Raw genomic sequence first — 24,066 nt, forward strand, 5'->3', positions numbered from 1 at the left:
GGGACCTCAAGAGGTCATCTAGTCCAACCCCCTGCTCAAAGCAGGACCAATTCCCAGCTAAATCATCCCAGCCAGGGCTTTGTCAAGCCAGGCCTTAAAAACCTCCAAGGAAGGAGACTCCATCACTTCCCTAGGTAACGCATTCCAGTGTTTCACCACCCTCCTAGTGAAATAGTTTTTCCTGATATCCAACCTGGACCTCCCCCACTGCAACTTGAGACCATTGCTCCTTGTTCTGTCATCTGCCACCACTGAGAACAGCCGAGCTCCATCCTCTTTGGAACCCCCCTTCAGGTAGTTGAAGGCTGCTATCAAATCCCCCCTCATTCTTCTCTTCTGGAGACTAAACAATCCCAGTTCCCTCAGCCTCTCCTCATAAGTCATGTGCTCCAGACCCCTAATCATTTTTGTTGCCCTCCGCTGGACTCTTTCCAATTTTTCCACATCCTTCTTGTAGTGTGGGGCCCAAAACTGGACACAGTATTCCAGATGAGGCCTCACCAATGTCGAATAAAGGGGAACGATCACGTTCCTCGATCTGCTGGCAATGCCCCTACTTATACAGCCCAAAATGCCGTTAGCCTTCTTGGCAACAAGAGCACACTGTTGACTCATATCCAGCTTCTCGTCCACTGTGACCCCTAGGTCCTTTTCTGCAGAACTGCTACCTAGCCATTCGGTCCCTAGTCTGTAGCAGTGCATGGGATTCTTCCGTCCTAAGTGCAGGACTCTGCACTTGTCCTTGTTGAACCTCATCAGGTTTTTTTCGGCCCAATCCTCTAATTTGTCTAGGTCCCTCTGTATCCGATCCCTACCCTCTAGTGTATCTACCACGCCTCCTAGTTTAGTGTCATCTGCAAACTTGCTGAGAGTGCAGTCCACACCATCCTCCAGATCATTAATAAAGATATTAAACAAAACCGGCCCCAGGACCGACCCTTGGGGCACTCCGCTTGAAACCGGCTGCCAACTAGACATGGAGCCATTGATCACTACCCGTTGAGCCCGACGATCTAGCCAGCTTTCTATCCACCTTACAGTCCATTCATCCAGCCCATACTTCTTTAACTTGGCGGCAAGAATACTGTGGGAGACCGTATCAAAAGCTTTGCTAAAGTCAAGGAATAACACATCCACTGCTTTCCCCTCATCCACAGAGCCAGTTATCTCATCATAGAAGGCAATTAGGTTAGTCAGGCACGACTTCCCCTTCGTGAATCCATGCTGACTGTTCCTGATCACTTTCCTCTCCTCTAAATGTTTCATAATTGATTCCTTCAGGACCTGCTCTATGATTTTTCCAGGGACTGAGGTGAGGCTGACTGGCCTGTAGTTCCCCGGATCCTCCTTCTTCCCTTTTTTAAAGATGGGCACTACATTAGCCTTTTTCCAGTCATCTGGGACCTCCCCCGATCGCCATGAGTTTTCAAAAATAATGGCTAATGGCTCTGCAATCTCACCCGCCAACTCCTTTAGCACCCTCGGATGCAGCGCATCCGGCCCCATGGACTTGTGCACGTCCAGTTTTTCTAAATAGTCCCGAACCACTTCTTTCTCCACAGAGGGTTGGTCACCTTCTCCCCATGCTGTACTGCCCAGTGCAGCAATCTGGGAGCTGACCTTGTGCGTGAAGACAGAGGCAAAAAAATCATTGAGTACATTAGCTTTTTCCACATCCTGGGTCACTAGGTTGCCTCCCTCATTCAGTAAGGGGCCCACACTTTCCTTGATTTTCTTCTTGTTGCTAACATACCTGAAGAAACCCTTCTTGTTACTCTTAACATCTCTTGCTAACTGCAACTCCAAGTGTGATTTGGCCTTCCTGATTTCACTCCTGCACGCCTGAGCAATATTTTTATACTCCTCCCTGGTCATTTGTCCAATCTTCCACTTCTTGTAAGCTTCTTTTTTGTGTTTAAGATCAGCAAGGATTTCACTGTTTAGCCAAGCTGGTCGCCTGCCATATTTACTATTCTTTCTACACATCGGGATGGTTTGTTCCTGCAACCTCAATAAGGATTCTTTAAAATACAGCCAGCTCTCCTGGACCCCTTTGCCCTTCATGTTATTCTCCCAGGGGATCCTGCCCATCTGTTCCCTGAGGGAGTCAAAGTCTGCTTTTCTGAAGTCCAGGGTCTGTATTCTGCTGCTCTCCTTTCTTCCTTGTGGCAGGATCCTGAACTCGACCATCTCATGGTCACTGCCTCCCAGGTTCCCATCCATTTTTGCTTCCCCTACTAGTTCTTCCCTGTTTGTGAGTAGCAGGTCAAGAAAAGCTTTGCCTCTAGTTGGTTCCTCCAGCACTTGCACCAGGAAATTGTCCCCTACACTTTCCAAAAATTTCCTGGATTGCCTGTGCACCGCTGCATTGCTCTCCCAGCAGATGTCAGGGTGATTAAAGTCTCCCATGAGAACCGGGGCCTGCGATCTAGCAACTTCTGCTAGTTGCCAGAAGAAAGCCTCGTTCACCTCATCCCCCTGGTCTGGTGGTCTATAGCAGACTCCAACCACGACATCACCCTTATTGCTCTCACTTCTCAACTTTATCCAGAGACTCTCAGGTTTTTCTGCAGTTTCATACCGGAGCTCTGAGCAGTCATACTCCTCTCTTACATACAACACAACTCCCCCACCTTTTCTGCCCTGCCTGTCCTTCCTGAACAGTTTATATCCATCCATGACAGTACTCCAGTCATGTGAGTTATCCCACCAAGTCTCTGTTATTCCAATCACATCATAGTTCCCTGACTGTGCCAGGACTTCCAGTTCTCCCTGCTTGTTTCCCAGGCTTCTTGCATTTGTGTATAGGCACGTAAGATAACTCATCGATGGTCCCTCTTTCTCAGCATGAGACAGGAGTCCTCCCCTCTTGCACTCTCCTGCTTGTGCTTCCTCCCAGGATCCCATTTCCCCACTTACCTCAGGGCTTTGGTCTCCTTCCCCCGGTGAACCTAGTTTAAAGCCCTCCTCACTAGGTTAGCCAGCCTGCTGGCGAAGATGCTCTTCCCTCTCTTCGTTAGGTGGAGCCCGTCTCTGCCTAGCACTCCTTCTTCTTGGAACACCATCCCATGGTCGAAGAATCCAAAGCCTTCTCTCCGACACCACCTGCGTAGCCATTCGTTGACTCCTCACACACACACAGCCCTCTGCCCTGACCCCTGAAGGCCCCCCCATACCCAGCCCTCTACCCTGACCCCTGAACCACCTCCACACACCCCGCCTTCTGCTGTGACCCCTCCTCCCACACACCCAGCCCTCTGCCCTGCCTCTGCACCCCCCACAACCCCAGGCCTGACTTCTGCACCCCACACACATACCCAGCCACCCCACACCCTGACTCCTGCACCCCCTCACACACCTCCAGCCCCCGTTCTGATTCCTGCACCCCCAACACATACCCAGCCCCCCCACACCCCATGTCCTGACTCTTGCACCACCCCCCACATCCCCACCCCCACCCTGAGCACCAAATGGGAGCTCCTGCACCCTCCCCCCCCCCCCCATTCCCACCTGCACTCCCAGTCTGGGGTCCCAGCCGCTGGCCCTACTCAGCCTGCTTCCAGTCAGGGGTCCCGGCTTCCAGCCTCTTGCCAGCTAGGGTCCCGCAGGCCCCGCTCAGCCTGCTGCTGCACTAGGTGAACGGAACCCCAGGCCGGCAGCGGGCTGAGTGGGCCGGCGGCGTAAGATCAGCATTTTAATTTAATTTTAAATTAAGCCTCTTAAACATTTTGAAAACCTTGTTTACTTTACATACAATAATAGTTTAGTTATATAATATAGACTTATAGAGAGAGACCTTCTAAAAAATGTTAAAATGTATTACCGGCACGTGAAACCTTAAGTTAAAGTGAATAAGTGAAGACTTGGCACACCACTTCTGAAAGGTTGCCGACCCCTGTACTAGCAGAGCCATAGACCTCTGATCCAGGGAGCTAGAGACTGTGTTTCATTGGGCAATAAACCTGGCCGGGTGCCTTCGTACCTTATTGGAGTCTGTGGTCATTGGGGGTTCTCTCGGGGTCTGCTGTGTCAGCTATCTGTGCAGAGCCGGGGCAGCACACAGAGGAAACACACACACGCAGCTGACTGTTATCATCATTGAACAGAGCAGATCACCACACCGGTGGCGTCTGATAACACCCTGCACCCCAACTCCACAGTCAGATGTGACTCTCAGCCAGCACAAAACAGAAGGTTTCTCCATCAACAGGACCACAGCATGGAACAGAGCTTGCTATTACAGACATCAGTGAATTTCAGCCAAGTCCATCTTGGGAATCCTGGCCCAGATGCCCTGCATTCCCCCTCTTCCAGTCCCCCCACGCAGACTGCCAGCCTCCAGCCACCCGACCTCCAACACCCCCCCTTCATTCCCCTCCTCCTTCTCTTTGTCTCGCTTCCCAGGCCAAAGGTGTCACCTGGTCACACCCCCCTCCTGGGTCTCAGATTACATAGGTGCAAATAGCTGGGCAGTCTCACCTGCCCTGAGGGCCTCAGCAAAATCACACACCCAATTCCCACCACCTAAGTACTGGTGCAGTACACAGGGTAACTAAGGTACACACAGTATTAGTATAGGACAGTAAGACTCACATGCAACATAACAAGATGAATAAAACCCCACTTTGTCACTCTCAGAAAGGAACTTGGGGTAGGGGGGTGGGACTTGCATGCAGCATCTGGTCCGCTCCCCCCTCCGCCACCCAGCAAGTAGTGTGGGGGGCGGGGGGCATAGAGGAGTGGGAATGCATCTGGCCCCTTCCCCCCACCCAACCAGCAAGAAGCTGGGGGGGAAGAGGGGACGGGAATGGGACTTGCATGCAGCATCTGACCCCTTCCCCCACACACTCACCCACCCAACAAGGAGCTCAGGGTAGTGGAGTGGGACTTGAATGCAGCATCTGGCCCCCTCTACCCATCCAGAAGTGGAAGAAGTGGAAGATTGGACAAATGACCAGGGAGGAGTATAAAAGTATTGCTCAGGCATGCAGGAGTGAAATCAGGAAGGCCAAATCACACTTGGAGTTGCAGTTAGCAAGAGATGTTAAGAGTAACAAGAAGGGTTTCTTCAGGTATGTTAGCAACAAGAAGAAAATCAAGGAAAGTGTGGGCCCCTTACTGAATGAGGGAGGCAACCTAGTGACCCAGGATGTGGAAAAAGCTAATGTACTCAATGATTTTTTTGCCTCTGTCTTCACGCACAAGGTCAGCTCCCAGATTGCTGCACTGGGCAGTACAGCATGGGGAGAAGGTGACCAACCCTCTGTGGAGAAAGAAGTGGTTCGGGACTATTTAGAAAAACTGGACGTGCACAAGTCCATGGGGCTGGATGCGCTGCATCCGAGGGTGCTAAAGGAGTTGGCGGGTGAGATTGCAGAGCCATTAGCCATTATTTTTGAAAACTCATGGCGATCGGGGGAGGTCCCAGATGATTGGAAAAAGGCTAATGTAGTGCCCATCGTTAAAAAAGGGAAGAAGGAGGATCCGGGGAACTACAGGCCAGTCAGCCTCACCTCAGTCCCTGGAAAAATCATGGAGCAGGTCCTCAAGGAATCAATTATGAAACGTTTAGAGGAGAGGAAAGTGATCAGGAACAGTCAGCATGGATTCACGAAGGGGAAGTCGTGCCTGACTAACCTAATTGCCTTCTATGATGAGATAACTGGCTCTGTGGATGAGGGGAAAGCAGTGGATGTGTTATTTGACTTTAGCAAAGCTTTTGATACTGTCTCCCACAGTATTCTTGCCACCAAGTTAAAGAAGTATGGGCTGGATGAATGGACTGTAAGGTGGATAGAAAGCTGGCTAGATCGTCGGGCTCAACGGGTAGTGATCAATGGCTCCATGTCTAGTTGGCAGCCGGTTTCAAGCGGAGTGCCCCAAGGGTCGGTCCTGGGGCCGGTTTTGTTTAATATCTTTATTAATGATCTGGAGGATGGTGTGGACTGCACTCTCAGCAAGTTTGCAGATGACACTAAACTAGGAGGCGTGGTAGATACACTAGAGGGTAGGGATCGGATACAGAGGGACCTAGACAAATTAGAGGATTGGGCCGAAAAAAACCTGATGAGGTTCAACAAGAACAAGTGCAGAGTCCTGCACTTAGGACGGAAGAATCCCATGCACTGCTACAGACTAGGGACCAAATGGCTAGGTAGCAGTTCTGCTGAAAAGGACCTAGGGGTCACAGTGGATGAGAAGCTGGATATGAGTCAACAGTGTGCTCTTGTTGCCAAGAAGGCTAACGGCATTTTGGGCTGTATAAGTAGGGGCATTGCCAGCAGATCGAGGAACGTGATCGTTCCCCTTTATTCGACATTGGTGAGGCCTCATCTGGAATACTGTGTCCAGTTTTGGGCCCCACACTACAAGAAGGATGTGGAAAAATTGGAAAGAGTCCAGCGGAGGGCAACAAAAATGATTAGGGGTCTGGAGCACATGACTTATGAGGAGAGGCTGAGAGAACTGGGATTGTTTAGTCTCCAGAAGAGAAGAATGAGGGGGGATTTGATAGCAGCCTTCAACTACCTGAAGGGGGGTTCCAAAGAGGATGGAGCTCGGCTGTTCTCAGTGGTGGCAGACGACAGAACAAGGAGCAATGGTCTCAAGTTGCAGTGGGGGAGGTCCAGGTTGGATATCAGGAAAAACTATTTCACTAGGAGGGTGGTGAAACACTGGAATGCGTTACCTAGGGAAGTGGTGGAGTCTCCTTCCTTGGAGGTTTTTAAGGCCCGGCTTGACAAAGCCCTGGCTGGGATGATTTAGCTGGGAATTGGTCCTGCTTTGAGCAGGGGGTTGGACTAGATGACCTCTTGAGGTCCCTTCCAACTCTGATATTCTATGATTCTATGATCCAACAAGGAGCTCTGGGAAGGGGCGTGGGACTTGCATGCAGCATCTGGCTCACTTCCCTCCACCCAGCAAAGAACTCGTGGGGGGTAGGGGATTGGGACTTGCATGCAGCATCTGGGCCCCTCTCCCCACCCACCCAGCATGGAGTTCGGGGTAGGGAAGTGGGACTTGCTGTACCTCATACTGGCCATTGTAGTGTGAGATTCAGTTCTCCTGGCTGCAGCCAGGGCTCCGGGGTCCCCACCAGCAGCCACCTGGGTTTGGGGATCTTGCAAGGAGCATGGGCTCTCCACAGCACCCCAGAGTCACTGCAGTGAGTGTGATTCACATCCTGCTGCCAGGACTGAGTGACCCCAGCCATTGCTCCCAGAGCCGCATCCCAGCTGTTCCTGGGTCCTAGCGACGAACTGATTCCACTGCAGTCACCTGCCCCAGACCCTGCCTCCTGGGGGCCCCACGGCCCCTGGGCAGGGGCAGCTTCTCACAGCATTAAGGGGCATCGTGCATAGAAGCCACTGTGTTAATGGGCAGAAAGGAGACGTGCAGATCCCCGGGAAGGGGGAGAAGGGAGGTTTCTATGGAGACTGGGGATTGTTCCGGAGAGTCCCCAGTATCAACCGGGACACATGGGTGATGGGTCCAGGTCCTAGAGAGGCTGCCCAGGACCAGGAGCTGCAGGTGACATGTTTCTTGGTGACACTGACTTAGTGTGTGATTCATTCTGATAACAGAAGGGCACAGGGAGCAGTTTGTCAGAGACGGTCTCTTGTCTCCACACCAGGCTCACTGGCTACTAGCCCTGGGACAGAATTACAAGCTCTTCTCCCCTAACTCGGGCCCTGCAGTTGTCAGCGCTTTGCCATCAGGTTCCTCTGATTATTTGTAGGGCTGGATTAACCCATTCCTGGGCAGAAGGCAAAAACTCCTCCTGTGTGCCCCTCTGCCCCCTGGCTCCCCTGTGTGGGCACTGACAGCAGCTCCACATGCTGTGCCTGGATGTCAGCGGTGAAGCACCAGCTGGTCTGGTTCCAGGACTGATGCTCTGAGCACTCTGGATAGGCCTGAATGTCCCACTGCAGTTATGATGGAGGAAGGGAGGGGAGGCTCTGGGGCCAAAATTGAGTGAGAGGCATTTTGCCTCAGTGTCCCTCCCCCCCGACATAGGACAAGGGCCTGGGATAAACTTGAGTGGGCAGTGGGGCAGACCCATGCAAGGTAGGCCAGGGAACACTGAGTGTGAGGAGCGTGCTGAAGCTTGTGTGCCTAGCCTGAGGCAGCTGGGAGCATGCCCGGTACCAGATTTGTAGGCACTTGGAGGATTTAAATGATAGAAATTTAGGTGCACAGGATCTTTAGACACCATCAGAGTTAAGCAACAGCTAAGGCCTTGGCTACACTCGCGGATTCACAGCGCTGCCAGCACTGCGAGTACTCCACCTCTCCGAGGGGAATAGCTTGCAGCACTGCGAGCGAGCGTGCAGCGCTGCAGGCGCTGATTACACTGGCACTTTACAGCGCTGCACTCGCTGCGCTCAGGGGGGGTGTTTTTTCACACCCCTGAGCTCAGCAAGTGCAACGCTGTGAATTGCCAGTGTAGCCAAGGCCTAAGTGGGGGGGAGGGATTGAGGATCAGTGGCATCTAAATATCAGAATCAGGTACCAAAGCGAAAGTAGCAGCTAGGCATCTAAATTAGCCCCTGGTGTCTAACCTGCTTTGATAACCCCACTAGTCCCCTATCTGCATCCTCAAGTGCCTTTAAAATACCTTTAAAAATCCAACCCTATGTCATTTTGGAAAAGATGGTTTTGAAAAACTTACCCCAAATCTAATGTGCTTTAAAAATCAGTTTAATATAATCAGGGCCCACAAGCACTAAAATACTTTAGGCATAGAATATCAGGGTTGGAAGGGACCTCAGGGGGTCATCTAGTCCAACCCCCTGCTCAAAGCAGGATCAATCCCCAGACAGATTTTTTTTTAATCCCAGTTCCCTAAATGGCCCCTGCAAGGATTGAACTCACAACCCTGGGTTTAGCAGGCCAATACTCAAACCACTGAGCTATCCCTCCCTCCTTTAATCAGAACAGTATGGGGGTTTGAATGGTATCACTCCATGGAGGCTGGCACAACTGATTAAGAGAGTTTTAAACTAGGAATTGGGGGGGAGATGGTTGGGAGATGTCCAGGTAATCTCCACGCTGGATTTTAACACTGAGAGGGAAGAAAATGAAGCAAGAAAGGATACTGTCGTGAGTAGGAGAATGGACATATGGAGGAAGGGTACTGTAGATACAATTCTAATAGGTGATACTGGCAGTAGAATGTCTGGGCCTAATCGGGTAAAGAATTTGAGTGAAGCCAAACAGCAAGAATTAAGACGTTTGTACACCAATGCGAGGAGCCTAGGTAACAAAATGGAGGAACTAGAGTTACTGGTGCAGGAAGTGAAACTGGATATTATAGAGATAACAGAAACATGGTGGAATAGTAGTCATGACTGGAGTACAGGTATTGAAGGGTATGTGTTGTTTAGGAAAGACAGAAATAAAGGCAAAGGTAGTGGAGTAGCATTGTAGATCAATTATGAGGTAGACTGTAAAGAAATAAGAAGGGACGGAACGGATAAGACAGAGTCTGGGCAAAAATCACATTGGGGAAGAAAGCTACTAGAGCCTCCCCTGAGATAGTGCTTGGGGTGTGCTATAGACCGCCGGGATCTGATTTAGGTATGGATGGAGACCTTTTTAATGTTTTTAATGAAGTAAATACTAATGGGAATTATGTGATCATGGGAAACTTTAACTTCCCAGATATAGACCGGAGGACAAGTGTTAGTAATAATAATAATAGGGCTCAGATTTTCCTAGATGCGATAGTTGATGGATTCCTTCACCAAATAGTTGCTGAACCAACAAGAGGGGATGCCATTTTAGATTTGGTTTTGGTGAGTAGTGAGGACCTCATAGAAGAAATGTTTGTAGGGGACAACCTTGGTTCGAGCAATCATGAGCTAATTCAGTTTAAACTAAATGGAAGGATAAAGAAAAATAGATCTGTGACTAGGGTTTTTGATTTCAAAAGGGCTAACTTTAAAGAATTAAGGAAATTAGTTAGGGAAGTGGATTGGACTGAAGAACTTGGGGATCTAAAGGTGGAGAAAGCCTGGAATTACTTAAAGTCACAGTTGCAGAAAATATCAGAAGCCTGCATCCCAAGAAAGGGGAAAAAATTCATAGGCAGGAGTTGTAGACCAACCTGGATGAGCAAGCATCTCAGAGAGGTGATTAAGAAAAAGCAGAAAGCCTACAAGGAATGGAAGATGGGAGTGATCAGCAAGGAAAGCTACCTTATTGAGGTCAGAACATGTAGGGATAAAGTTAGAAAGGCCAAAAGCCATGTAGAGTTAGACCTTGCAAAGGGAATTAAAACCAATAGTAAAAGGTTCTATAGCCATATAAATAAGAAGAAAACAAAGAAAGAAGAAGTGGGACCGCTAAACACTGAGGATGGAGTGGAGGTTAAGGATAATCTAGGCATGGCCCAATATCTAAACAAATATTTTGCCTCAGTCTTTAATGAGGCTAATGAGGAGCTTAGGGATAATGGCAGGATGACAAATGGGAATGAGGATATGGAGGTAGATATTACCACATCCGAGGTAGAAGCCAAACTCGAACAGCTTAATAGGATGAACTCAGGGGGCCCAGATAATCTTCATCCAAGAATATTAAAGGAACTGGCACATGAAATTGCAAGCCCATTAGCAAGAATTTTTAATGAATCTGTAAACTCAGGGGTTGTACCGTATGACTGGAGAATTGCTAACATAGTTCCTATCTTTAAGAAAGGGGAAAAAAGTGATCCAGGCAACTATAGGCCTGTCAGTTTGACATCTGTAGTATGCAAGGTCTTGGAAAAAATTTTGAAGGAAAAAGTAGGTCAATGGTAATTGGGACAAAATACAACATGGTTTTACAAAAGGTAGATGGTGCCAAACCAACCTGATCTCCTTCTTTGAGAAGGTAACCGATGTTTTAGACAAAGGAAATGCAGTGAATCTAATTTACCTCGATTTCAGTGAGGCATCTGATACGGTTCCACATGGGGAATTATTAGCTAAATTGGAAAAGATGGGGATCAATGTGAAAATTGAAAGGTGGATAAGGAACTGGTTAAAGGGGAGACTACAACGGGTCGTACAGAAAGGTGAATTGTCAGGCTGCAGGGAGATTACTAGTGGAGTTCCTCAGGGATTGGTTTTGGGATCAATCTTATTTAATCTTTTTATTACTGACCTTGGCACAAAAACTGGGAATGTGCTAATAAAGTTTGCAGATGACACAAAGCTGGGAGGTATTGCCAATACAAAGAAGGACCGGGATATCATACAGGAAGAAATGGATGACCTTGTAAACTGGAGTAAAAGTAATAGGATGAAATTTAATAGTGAAAAGTGCAAGGTCATGCATTTAGGGATTAATAACAAGAACTATTGTTATAACTGGGGAGGCATCAGTTGGAAGTACAGAGGAGGAGAAGGACCTCGGAGTATTGGTTGATCACAGGATGACTATGAGTCGCCAAAGTGATATGGCTGTGAAAAAAGCTAATGTGGTCTTGGGATGCATCAGGCGAGGTATTTCCAGTAGAGATAAGGAGGTGCTGCTTCCATTATACAAGGCATTGGTGAGACCTCATCTGGAATACTATGTGCAGTTCTGGTCTCCCATGTTTAAGAAGGATGAATTCAAACTGGAACAGGTTCAGAGAAGAGCTACTAGGATGATCCGAGGAATAGAAAACTTGTCTTATGAAAGCAGACTCAAAGAGCTTGGCTTGTTTAGCCTAAGCAAAAGAAGGCTGAGGGGAGATATGATTGCTGTCTATAAATATATCAGAGGAATAAATACCAGGGAGGGAGAGGAATTATTTAAGCTCAGTACCAATGTGGACACAAGAACAAATGGATATAAACTGGACATTAGGAAATTTAGACTTGAAATTAGATGAAGATTTCTAACCATCAGAGGAGTGAAGTTCTGGAACAGCCTTCCAAGGGGAGTAGTGGGGGCAAAAGACATATCTGGCTTCAAGACTAAGCTTGATAAGTTTATGGAGGGGATGGTATAATTCGTCTTTGACTATTAGCGGTAAATATGCCCAATGGCTTGTGATGGGATGTTAGATGGGGTGGGATCTGAGTTACTACAGAGAATTCTTTCCTGGGTGTCTGGCTGATGAGTTTTGCCCACATGCTCAGGGTTTAGCTGATCGCCATATTTGGTATCAGGAAGGAATTTTCCTCCAAGGCAGATTGGCATAAGCCCTGGAGGTTTTTCGCCTTCCTCTGCAGCGTGGGCATGGGTCACTTGCTGGAAGATTCTCTGCACCTTGAAGTCTTTAAACCATGATTTGAGGACTTCAGTGGCTCAGACACAGGTTTGACACGAGTGGGTGGGTGAGATTCTGTGGCTTGCATTGTGCAGGAGGTCAGACTAGATGATCATAATGGTCCCTTCTGACCTTGTCTATGATTCTATGGTTGGGTCTGACAGTCGGTGCTAAATGTCTGAACAGACTCATTGTTAATGATTATTGCTAAAGCCAGTAGCAGGTTTACTTTTCTCAGAAAATGTATCCTGCGCTCTAGGAGTAAGTACAGTAATTGTGGGGAAGAACAATCTGTATTTGTCAATAACAGAAGTTGAATACCTGCTTCAAGGTCAGAGCCTCGTTCTCTCAGCAATCTGGAGGTGCTGCCCCCTCTCCTCATCATTCCTCTTGGGGCATCACTTGTAGCCCTTTAGATTACATAGTCACCCCTGACATTTACAAAACCATTAAGTTGGTTGTTCTGCATATTGAAACTGTAAACTCTTTCTCTTAGGAGCTGTCTCTCATGATGTGTATATACAGCACCTAGCACAATATGACCGTAGTCTTCTGTGGAGCCTCTGGCTGCTGCTGTATTACAAATATTCATGGTATTAACTCAGACGTGATTATTTTGTAGCCAGACAAGAATGAATTTGGGGAAAGTTGTGGTATGTGGAACAGGCCGAGTATCAACAGAGAGAGACTCCCAAACCTACCACTCTAAACTTCCTGTCCTGCTAAACCACATTCACATGTTCAATTTTACTACTGCCAATAGCCCCATTGATTTAAATGGGTCTGAGCTAGAATTAGGTAGGTGGTAAGGTTGAGAGAGCAGAAGTCTTGGGTTGAAACACACACACATACACACATTGTATGGGTGACCTCGCTGTGCAGTTCTGTACCAGACCATGTTTGCATTGCTTTTATGGTTAACCTCCACTATGAATCTGCTGGGTATTTAATGTAAAACAAACTACACTTGGAGTGTGAGAAACTAAATTCTACTTCCAAAGGAGGAACAAAGACAGACTCCTCTCCCCACACCCATCCCAGCTCCGTACTTTACATGCCCAGCACACTGCTGTGCCCAAATCCCCTATGCACCAGCAACAAAGCAACATTTACAAATTGGTAGAAAAGTGCAGAGATGCTGGGACCCAGTCACAAAGCAAACACTCCGAGAGCAGGGAATTCAAGGAGCTGAGATTAGAGGGATGCAGTGTGGGGTGAGTTGGGCAGAGTGAGTCTCTGTTGTCCCCACACAGGACAGGGTGATAAATGGGTGGGTGGGGGGAAGGACCAGCTGGACTGTCAGACTGGTCATCTTCCTCTGGCCTCAATGCGGGGAGTCAGCCTGGCTTCAAGGCTGGACCAGGTGTGCTGGCTTCCCCAGCTTCCTACATGTCTCTGCCCAGGCTCATCCTCTCAGTAATCGGGAGACGCTGCCCCCTCGCCTCATCATTCTTCTTGGGGTATCATTTGTAGCCCTTTAGATTTCATGGATGGCTTCACCCGGCACTCATAGGGCAATACTTGTCTCTCTGGCATTGGTGCAGCAAGTTCACAGTTCTCAGCCTCAGCTGTCTGTCTCTCAATAGACAAGACTGCAGTTTCCCAGCTCTCTCTCCCCACCCTCTCCCCATCTTAGCTGTATCTCATATCTCTGAAGGGGTCAGGGAGTAACTCCATGCCCTGATCAGTCTCGGCCTCTCGGAGTATGAATCTAGCACTCAAGCTAAGTATTTGTGCAGAGACATTGATAATTTTCATTGTTCAAACAACACAAATATCTCAAGACAAAGGATAAAGGTTAAAATAAAATAAAAAGGACTCTTCTGGAAAATGATAATTTGTCTCATAAAGTTCTCAATAAACTTGTGCTACATCCTGTCAAACTAAACTAATATCAAAGTATGTGACCAAACAGCCTTGAGGAAGAGAGGAAAACCAACAGTACAAGGTGGGCTACAAAACACTCAGGTTCATAAAGTGAAATCCCACACAATCATAACTCCCAAAAGAAGAAAAAGCAAATGTATCCATTTGCTTCTGAACTGGCTAAACCTGCTTTACTCAGCACCCCCTCGTTACTTGATTGTGTCATTTACAAAAGTTTTACCATTGTCCTAATGCCAAAAAAGGAAAAAAGAAACAAACAAACCAAATCCAAAATCTGCCCATCTATAAATGTTCTGGACTTGGCTGGAAAAAGCCCAGAAGCCACTTTACCAAGAGATGGAAATAGTGATTTAAGCTCAAACAGAGTTTGGGGTTCATTTGAATTCCCCCCTCCAGGTCTGGGACACTTTCATCTCTAGCCCTCAGAGTCTGAGTCAGGAGCAAATAAATCAAAGTGTGATGCTTAAGCATGGAGAGCAAAGAACACTGTTGGAAGTGCCGTGCTGGGAGGTGGGGGGTAGAATGGGGAGAGGATAAACTCTCCATGGCTCAAACAGGGGCTGCTGTGTCAGGGTGGAGTGTGACAGTGAAGGGGGGAGAAAGGAATCCCTCCTACTCACCCTATCACCCTTAAATAATACGGAGCCCAAAATACATTTTCCTACCCCTGCTCCGGAACTTTTAGAATCTATTTAATTCTGGTCTCTAAGGGAGTCAATATATATAAAAAATGTTTTTTGGCATAACGTGGAGCAATGTGACACTATGTGAGAATGGGACACTCTCTCCCCAAAAGGGGAACTCAGTAACTCTAACAATCACTCTGCTAATGGGAGCGGGGGGAGCGGAAGGGTGAAGGGTGAAATCAGTATATACAAGAAAGTTGGGGTCAGTCTAGACTAGGAAAACTGGAGGAGGGTCAGGGGAGATTTGCTAGCTAATCCCAACCACTTTTCCCACCACAGACAGACCCTCGGAGGCTGATGCTATGGAGGCAGAGGTGGGATCCCGAGGCCTTTAGACCTCCCACAAAAGAGACTATGGAAATCAGTCCCTTTCAATGGTGCTTTCTGAATGCAGAGAAGGCGGGGAAAAGGGGCTGAGGACGTGACTGATAAGAGGAAGCACCTCTCTTTCCCATACCCTCCTCTCTTACCCCATGATCCCTAACATTTTATTTCCCCTGCACCCAGCACCCTCTGCTTCCCACATCCACCAGACCCAACCATTCAATCCCCCAGTTTCCTCCCCAAAACCCATCCCTCCTGGTCCCTTCATATTTGATCCCCCGGAACCCAGCACCTCAGGGGATTTAGAGAGGGGAAGTGTTGCCAGCCCCAGGGACACTCTCCCTGCAGGGACCAGCTCCAGGTAAGTGGGGGAGCCCAGCCCAGGAATATTGCTGGAAGATGGGGGGTAGGGACAGGTGTCCAGAGTGAATGTGGGCCTGACCCAAGTATCCCTCTCCTAGTCTCCATGGAAGAGGAATCATGCCTGGGAAGGGAAGGGAAGGGAAGGGAAGGGAAGGGTGGAACTTCATCCAGCCAGAGGGAGCTTCTGGAGGAGTTTCTCTCTCCCTTCCCCCAGCAGGTTAGCAGGAGGCAGGAAGGCCCTGCACTTCAGCAGCCAGGGCTGCAGCAGGGGCTGATCAGGACTTCTCCTCCTCTTCCTGGGCTTTGCTTAGGTCCCTGATCAGCTCAGGGTCAGCTGCTGCTGGAACCTGCCCCCAGACATGAGCAGCTGGATACCTGGGAGCCAAATGCCACTGTGTGTGGGAATTAGGAAATGGAGTTTTTACTATGGCTAGCCTCTTCTGTGTGGAGGAGTCTCCGGTGTCCACTGTGGTGTCAGCTCCAACTGAAGCATTTTCCAAGCTAAGGACATCTGACAGGCCTCTTCCTTGTGTAGATTTGCTGATGCTGGATGCCATGTGAGCACCAAATGAAGGTACCCATACATTCAAGCTCTTTCTTCTGTGAATTATCCAATGGGGAATAATGTGTGAGCTCAGACTGAATCTTTTCCTGAAGTTATTGAAGCTTTTCCCACAATCCAAGTTTTTATGGGTTCTCTGTCTTGTGTAGATTGTCGGATGTGAAGCGAGGTTTGATCTTCGAATTGAACATTTTCCACAGCTGAGGCATTTATAGATTCTGTCCCATGTGAATTCTCCAACGTTTAGAAAGGTATGACGTTGGATTGAAGCCTTTCCCATCATCCAAGCATTTTGGGGATTTCTCTGTTGTCTGAATTGTCTGATGTCTACTAAGGTGTGAATTCTGACTGAAACTTTTCTCACAGTGGAGGCATTTTCACAGTTTCTTCCCTTTATGGATTCTCCCATGCTTAATATGGCTTGTGTGCTGACTGAAGCTTTTCCCACAATCCAAACAGTTATAGGGTCTCTCTCCCGTGTGCAGTCTCTCATGGGCAATAAGATTTGAGCTCCAACTGAAGCTTTTACCACAGTCCAAGCATTTATAGGGTCTCTCTCCCGTGTGGGTTCTCTGATGTGTAATAAGGGCTGATGCTGCAATAAAACTATTCCCACACTCAAGGCATTTATATGGCCTCTCTCCCATGTGGATTCTTGCATGGCTAATAAGATGTGAGCTCTGACGGAAACTTTTCCCACAGTCCAAGCAATTATAGGGCTTCTCTCCTGTGTGGGTTCTCTGATGTACAATAAGGGCTGATGGTGCACTGAAACTTTTCCCACACTCAAGGCACTTATATGGTCTCTCTCCCGTATGCAGTCTCTGATGGGTAATAAGATTTGAGCTCCGACTGAAGCTTGCACCACACTCCGAGCATTTATAGGGTTTCTCTCCTGTGTGGGTTCTCTGATGTGTAATAAGGGCTGATGCTGCAATAAAACTTTTCCCACACTCAAGGCATTTATATGGCCTCTCTCTCATGTGGATTCTTGCATGGCTAATAAGATGTGAGCTCTGACGGAAACTTTTCCCACAGTCCAAGCAGTTAAAGGGTTTCTCTCCTGTGTGGGTTCTCTGATGTACAATAAGGGCTGAGCGTGCACGGAAACTTTTCCCACACTCAAGACATTTATAGGGTTTCTCTCCCGTGTGGGTTCTCTGATGAATAACAAGGGCTGATGATACAGTGAAACTCTTCCCACACTGAAGGCATTTATATGGTCTCTCTCCTGTGTGGATTCTGCTATGGCAAAAAAGGCCTGAGACATTACTGAAGCTGTTCCCACACTCAAGGCATGTATAGGGTCTCTCTCCTGTGTGCAGTTTCCCATGGTTAATAAGATTTGAGCTCCCACTGAAGCTTTTACCACAGTCCAAGCATTTATAGGGTTTCTTTCCTTTGTGATTTGTCAGCTGGGCTCTGGTTTCCTTGGGATCCTTACCTCCTCTCCTACTTTCAATGGATTCATCTACTTGCTTCCTTTGGCAATTTCCCAGCTTTCTTTCTGACCTGTGCCAATTACTCCAGGCTTTTCTCTGTTCCAAGCATTGGAAAAAATTCCCATCTGCTCTTCTCAATATGCTCCCTTGCAGTTCCACTTGCTCAGGACATTCCTGTTGTGGATTCCCCTCCTCATTCTCACTCATTGTCTCATCACCTGCTGGGGGAGAGAGAGAATCCAGGCAGGAGTTATTTCCTGGGCTGGTAGAAAATACAGAAAGGGCAATAGCAGAGAGGGAAAACATAATGCAATAGCTGTTGGAAGACTGAGAATTTGGATTCTGCCTCCACATCCCATCCAAACACTGACAGGGAAGTGAAGTCAGGGAGAAAACTCCTGACAGCTAACAGGGGTGGATGGGAAGCCATGAGCGATATCTGCCATGATGATATGACACCTGCTGACCACAGCCTAACCTGGGTGGGATGAGACAGAACTGAAGGGGCTCACACCAGATTTTTGGGATTTTCAGCTTTTTCCTTCTTTTGCAAGATAGTTTCTGTGTCAATGTCACTGACTCCTCACCTGTGTGGGTACCTCTTGAGATCTTTGTTTCCTTGGAGGCCTGGAGATCTGGGACCCATGGCTCTTCCCTTGCATCCAGCTGGTTGATCAGGTCAGGTTTGGGAATGGGGAATCCTGCTCAGGGGATGAAATCAGGCATGATCAGAGTGCTCTGAGGATTGGTGCAGTATTTGTCACAAAGGGCACATCTTGAGTTTAAACTCACCCCATGAATTGCGGGGGGTTGTGGGATCTGAATAGATGGGAACATGGTCACTGAGTCTCAGTGGGGGAAGCCAATGTCTGGGAGAGGGGGGAGCTGTCACACCCTCATTAGGAGTTTTCAGGATCTGTGTGCTCTGAGGGACTTGCCGAGGCACAAACAGCTCTGGTGTTAAACCCCTGGATACATCTAAACCACCAGAGGCCAGAGCCCTCCCCACACATGGAGCTATTTCCAAGAAGGGAGGTGAACAGAGATCCTGTATATGAGTGAGAATTAATGGAGACAGGATAATACACTGTTCCTGCCCCATGAAAGCTAGAGGGATGGGGATAAATTAGCATGTCCATTAGGTCCATGACTCCCCTATCCCACTGGGGGGATATGGAGATGAATGGCTCTCTCACACTGGAGTTGTGGACTATGAGATTCATAGACTATGTCCCCTCTAATGTAACTGACTAGGGAAGAACCTGACCAGGTGCAGAAATGCAGGCCCCAGGGCTTCAAATAGCTGAGGGGACAGGAATCCTTACCCAGTGAGGTCACAGTCTCATAATTCTCCTGCATGACGTCCCTGTACAGGGCTCTCTGACTGGGGTCCAGCAGAGCCCCCTGCCCCTCAGTGAAATACACAGCCACATCCTCGAAGGTCACCGGCATCTGAAAAAACAGGTGCTTCCCACTCAGTACCTGCTGCCCCAGCCACAATCCCACTATTCATGTGGGAAGAAGCACACAAATAGGACAGCTCTGGGAGGGCCAGAGGAGCAGAATCCCACCCCCACCCTGCTCAGAATGGCCAGGAGGCTCCAGGGAACAGAGAAAAGGTGAGAGCTCCTTGTCCCTCCCGGCAGGGTTTTCTCATTTACCACACACCTACTGCCTACAGGCTGATGTGGGAAGCAGAGCTCCGTGCAGGGAACAGGGACAGGAATCCCAGTACCCTCCCTTTGTATTTCATCACAGTCTCTGCCTAGTGCGTTCAGGCTTCAGCACTCTGGTCTGTCTTCCCAGCCCTGTCCAGGGGGTTGTTTCCTGTTTCAGAAATGGTGGAATGTTCACTCTCCCCCCCCCTCCCCCACCATTGGCCTGTTCATAAATCAGGCCCTAGGCTGAGCATGTCCCAGCAGATTTAACACACCCTGTCCCCATCCCTGCCTGCCCCTATGTATTTCCTGCCCCTTCCTCTCCACAACAACCCTCCCTGGCAGCTCCCCCCAAAATCCCATACCTGAGCTGGCTCCACCATAGCCATTTCCCTTCCCCGTACCCTAGGAAAATTGGATGATCTGGAGTAACACGTTGTCCTTATTCTGCAGCCTGTCAGGGTGAGAAGGGGAATTTTCTGAATAGCGTTAGTCCATTTCACACCCTGATTCCCCCCAGACTCTTTCCCTGCAGACAGACACTCTAGACTCCGCCATGCAGGGCAAACCCTCAGTGACATTATTACAACACAGACCTGACCCCTTAGACGGGGACTAAACCCAGAAGATATTTTTAAACAGTCCCAGTAACAGAGTCTCTGAGCCAAGCACTAGAAAAGAGCAGAATCAAAGGAGCTACTTTGGTGATCCCCCAGACACTGTCCCCAGGAAAGCACATTCCCCCAGCAGCGCAGGGACTAGGTAGAGGCAGGAACTGGCTTTTCCTCTCTCTGCTCCTCACCTTCTTCTAATTAAAGTCAATCTGCCCAGGGGTGCTGCAGGAAATGGAGCTGGGCAGGGCTGGGAGCTGGGAACCTCCCTCCCCACTTATTGCTCTTGCTGCCCCTTCCAGTCTCTCCCCTTTCCCTTCTGCATGGAAGAACTGGTTACTGTCCTGCCATTCCTGCGAGCTTTCCTCTCTAGTAGCTACTGCCAGGGCTAACAGGTGTGTGACAGGATGTATCAAGGGCAGCAGCTCTGGGACTTGCAGACAGCTGGGAGAAGAGATGGGATGAGGAGGGTCCATTTGTTCAGAATCACTTTCCTGTCCTTCCCCAGCACTTTACTGCAGGTCTCTCTCATCAACTGGAGTCTCTGGCAGAGCCCAGGGCTGCCCTAGGGGCTGGTTTCAGCCACACGAGAAAGTCCTCCCTTGGCTGGGCACACAGGGGCTTTAATGTTGGTCTATCCCAGCACAGACCCTGCGGGGCAGCTGCACAGCCCAGGCTCCCAGATCACAGTGGAGGCAGCAGCATTTGCCTCAGGAAGCCCAGCTAGCTCTCGGGCTCTACTATCCTGAACACAGAGATTGACACCGGCCTCCTCTGCCTTAGCAATTACCAGAGCCCTCTGGTGGGGGCCACTAATGACCGAGCCTCCATGTGCTGCCCCTGCAACCCCCAGGGACAATCAGGCCAGCGCTGATTTCATTTGCCCATCTGGACACTCACTGGAACCAGAGAATCAGTCCAAACTGGAATTTCATATTGGAACCAAAACTGAACCATAGTTTTTATTTACTGACTGAATTGAACTGGAAAAAAAAAGTGGGTGGGGCAGAGGGGACCAGTTAAAATAAAGATTCAGCATAATTTTAAGATCAATATAAAAAAAAATTAGTAATCTCATTTTAATTTTAAGAGAATAAAGTAACTAGCCAATGGTCTGGTGATGGCTCCCAGAATGGCCTGCCCCAGGATAGTGAGAAGAGAATGAGAATAGAAGAGGGCCAGCCCACAAGCACAGGGAGGGCAGCTTCCTGCACACCAGAGGAACCATCTCTGAGATGCCCCCCTGGGGAGAGAAGAGGGGGGATGCTCCCTGGGCCCTGAAGTTCATAATATCTCTTCAAGCCCAAGGGCAAAGGTAAGGGCTCCCCAACCTTCTCCCCTTAGACAGGCCTCCTCCCACCATCCCCAGCCCCTGGGGCAGCTCCTCCCTCCCACTTGAGGCAGGGTTCATGCTCCAAACTCCCTTCCCCACTGAAGCCACCTGCAGGGCCAGCTCCCAACCCCTTCCCTCCTTCTTCCCTTCCCCCCCCCCCCCCCCGGCACTGTCTGATGCCCACCTCCACCCCCCACTATCAGAGGAGGACAAAGTCAAGGCAAAATTTCATTACACCAAAACATGGAAGAAGATGGAAAAGCTTCAGTCAGAAGTAATGATGTTATAGAATCTGTCAGAGACGTTTGAAATTGAAAGATACATTGGAACTTCTTCTGAAAGCTTTTGAAATCTCTAAAAAGGAAGTGATATCTGGATGAAGGAAAGCCCAGAAAAGGATTGGGCCAATTCTTGATTCATTTGCAGACGAGCCATTTCTCAATAAGAACAAACTACTGGGAACATCCAAAAAATGTCTTTTCCAAGCTGAATCAACTAGCAACAAATGTACTGGCAGTTCCAGCAACACAAGTGAGTGTTGAAAGAAAATTTCCAGGCCTCACATGTATCCTTTCACTGCAGAGGTCCAATATGGCAAAGTAAATGTTGAAAGATATTATTTTCGGTTGTTCAGCCAAATTGTTCATTTTTAAAAAATCGTATTTATTTGACAACAAAAAAATCCAGGAAAATTCATGTAGTTAAAAAATAAATAAATTATCAAAAATCAAAACAGTTTCCATTTTAAGTTGCAGCTCTCTTTTTTTAATTAACCTCCACTAACATTGAAATAAGATTTAAACTGGTAACTGAACTTTTATTTTTGTTTCTTTGGGTGGCTAGAACCAGAAATGAAACCCAATATATTGAATGGAACTGAATCTGAACCAAACCAAAATAAATACCAGTTGGATTCCTTGCCTGCTGTCACTAGCAGCGACTCTGGTTTGACCCAAAATCCTGCACAGAAATCAGAGTAGGATGCTGCTGAGTCCTGTGAACTCCAAGCATTTAACATACAGGAATCAGACCCCTAAATAATGAGACTGTCTTAAAAATATCCAAAAATAAATTGGGAGCAGGGTGTATGTGGGGGGAGCGAATTTCCCTTATAAATGTTGAGCCCTTAGGGGTAAATCCCCTCTCCACCCCCCACTGCTTGTTTAACCATTCATTTCTGGGGGGAAAGATTCCACACCAGCTGCTGGGCAGGGCAGCCCCCCACCCACCCCATGGACTAGGGGAGCTGCCATTGTATCTCTCACCATCCCTCTCCCTTCTCTGACCCTCTGCTCTTCCTTCCACAGCCAGTCTCCTCTTGCTCTCATATTCTCCCTTCAGTCTTCCCACATCCCCCTTTTCCTTCTCTTTATCCCCCCAGAATTTCCCTCTGTTCCAGCTCTGTTCCCCCGAGCCCCAGAATCCGCCCCCTTCCCCGATTCCTGTGTGTTCCCTCAGCCTCCCTTCAGCGTCCCCACATTCCCATCCCGCCCCCTGCATCCCTGTCCCCCCTCCTGCCCCCTCACACATCCCTCTTCAGCCCCCTTCCTGCTCCCATATCCCTATCCCTATTCACCTCTAAATCCCACCTGTCCACCCACCCCTACCCCTCTTTAGCCCCCTTCTGGCTCCCACGCCGCTCTGTCCCCCCAGGTGTCGCTGTCCCCGGTCTCCCCACGGCGCGCGCTGGCTTCACCCGCCCTGCAGACAATGGGAGCTGGCGGCAGCTTTCCTGGGCACGGGGCAGGAATCGCAGCCAGCTCCACTGGGAGCAGCCTGGGGCCAAACTCTCCCCCGGCAGCCAGGGTGGAACCGGGAGGCATCGCTTCCTGTGGGGATGGGCAGGTCTCTCTTACCTTCCCTCCAAGCGGTGCCCTCCCTGGGAGCAGGGGCTGGGGCCCGGGAAGGGGGGTCCTGGCCAGGCTGGGGTCTCTGCACTGAGAGAGGTTCCTGGGAGCAGCGGGAATGTTACTACTCGAGATTCACCTCTCCCGGCTGCAGCCAGGGCTCCGAGGTCCCCAGCAGCAGCCGCTGGGGCTCAAGGATCTTGCAAGGAGGGTGGGCTCCCCAGAGCGCCCCAGTCACTGCAACCAGAGCAATTCACTTCCCGGTGCCGGGACTGAGTGACCCCAGCGATCGCACCCAGAGCCGCATCTCAGCTGCTCCTGGGTCCTAGCGAGCAAGGGATTGCACGGGAGCCCCCCTGCCCTAGTTCCTGCCTCCTGGGCCCCCAAGTCTCCTGGGCACGGGCAGCTTCTTTCAGCATGAAAGGGGCGTCGTACATAGAAGCCACCATCTCCGTGAGCAGAAAGGAGACCTGAAGATTCCTGGGAGTGGGGGAAAGAGTTATTTATATGGAGACTGGGGATTGGTGCAGAGAGTCCCCAATATCATCAAGGGCAAGGGGATGTTGGATCTTCTTGGTCCTAGAGAGGTTACCTAGAGCCCGGATCAGCTGGGGACACGTTACTCAGGGTACGCCACCCTAGACAAAGGAATGTAATTTCCCTCCCCGCCTTTCCCCAGAGTTACTGTCATAGGACTTTGAAAGACCATGAGAATGTATTTACATCTCGCTTACACAGACCCATCAAGCTAACCAGGGTTGGAGCAACCCCATCAATTGCACCAGAGGGGGCTGGAACTAAACGATTTGCAGTTTAGCAGACACAGCCATAGGCGCCGACTCTGTGGGTGTACCGAGGCTGGAGCACCCACGGGGAAAAATTAGTGGCAGCCAGGACAAGCCAGGACAAGGCTGGACATTTCAGAACAACACCCCTGTGATGGTGTACACCGTGAGGCTTTATGGAAATATGCTTATGAATGTATATATGACATAACTGGAATATGTTTTATGCTACATATGCCACGTAACATCTCTGTAAAGGTTATGATCTACTGATTACATTCCTCCTATTTGTATGCATGTATCATTTTTGTACTTGAAGTTATG

At 49.0% G+C, this 24,066-nt stretch overlaps 1 protein-coding gene across 1 annotated transcript; it reads right to left on the reverse strand.

The window, feature by feature from the left end:
* Positions 1-6,189: 6,189 nt before the first annotated feature.
* LOC122172742 (zinc finger protein 436-like) lies at positions 6,190-23,286 on the reverse strand. The gene is made up of 5 exons (XM_024112765.3): positions 22,967-23,286; positions 19,532-19,620; positions 18,834-18,960; positions 18,096-18,209; positions 6,190-17,729 (listed from the first exon to the last, which is right to left on the reverse strand). The coding sequence occupies exons 2-5, from the start codon at positions 19,553-19,555 to the stop codon at positions 16,444-16,446; spliced, it is 1,551 nt and encodes a 516-aa protein (XP_023968533.2). The 5' UTR covers positions 19,556-19,620; positions 22,967-23,286; the 3' UTR covers positions 6,190-16,443.
* Between the last annotated feature and the right edge of the window lie 780 nt (positions 23,287-24,066).

The sequence above is a fragment of the Chrysemys picta genome, chromosome 12, assembly GCF_011386835.1.
Source record: "Chrysemys picta bellii isolate R12L10 chromosome 12, ASM1138683v2, whole genome shotgun sequence".
In the NCBI taxonomy this organism is placed as follows: Eukaryota; Metazoa; Chordata; order Testudines; family Emydidae; genus Chrysemys; species Chrysemys picta.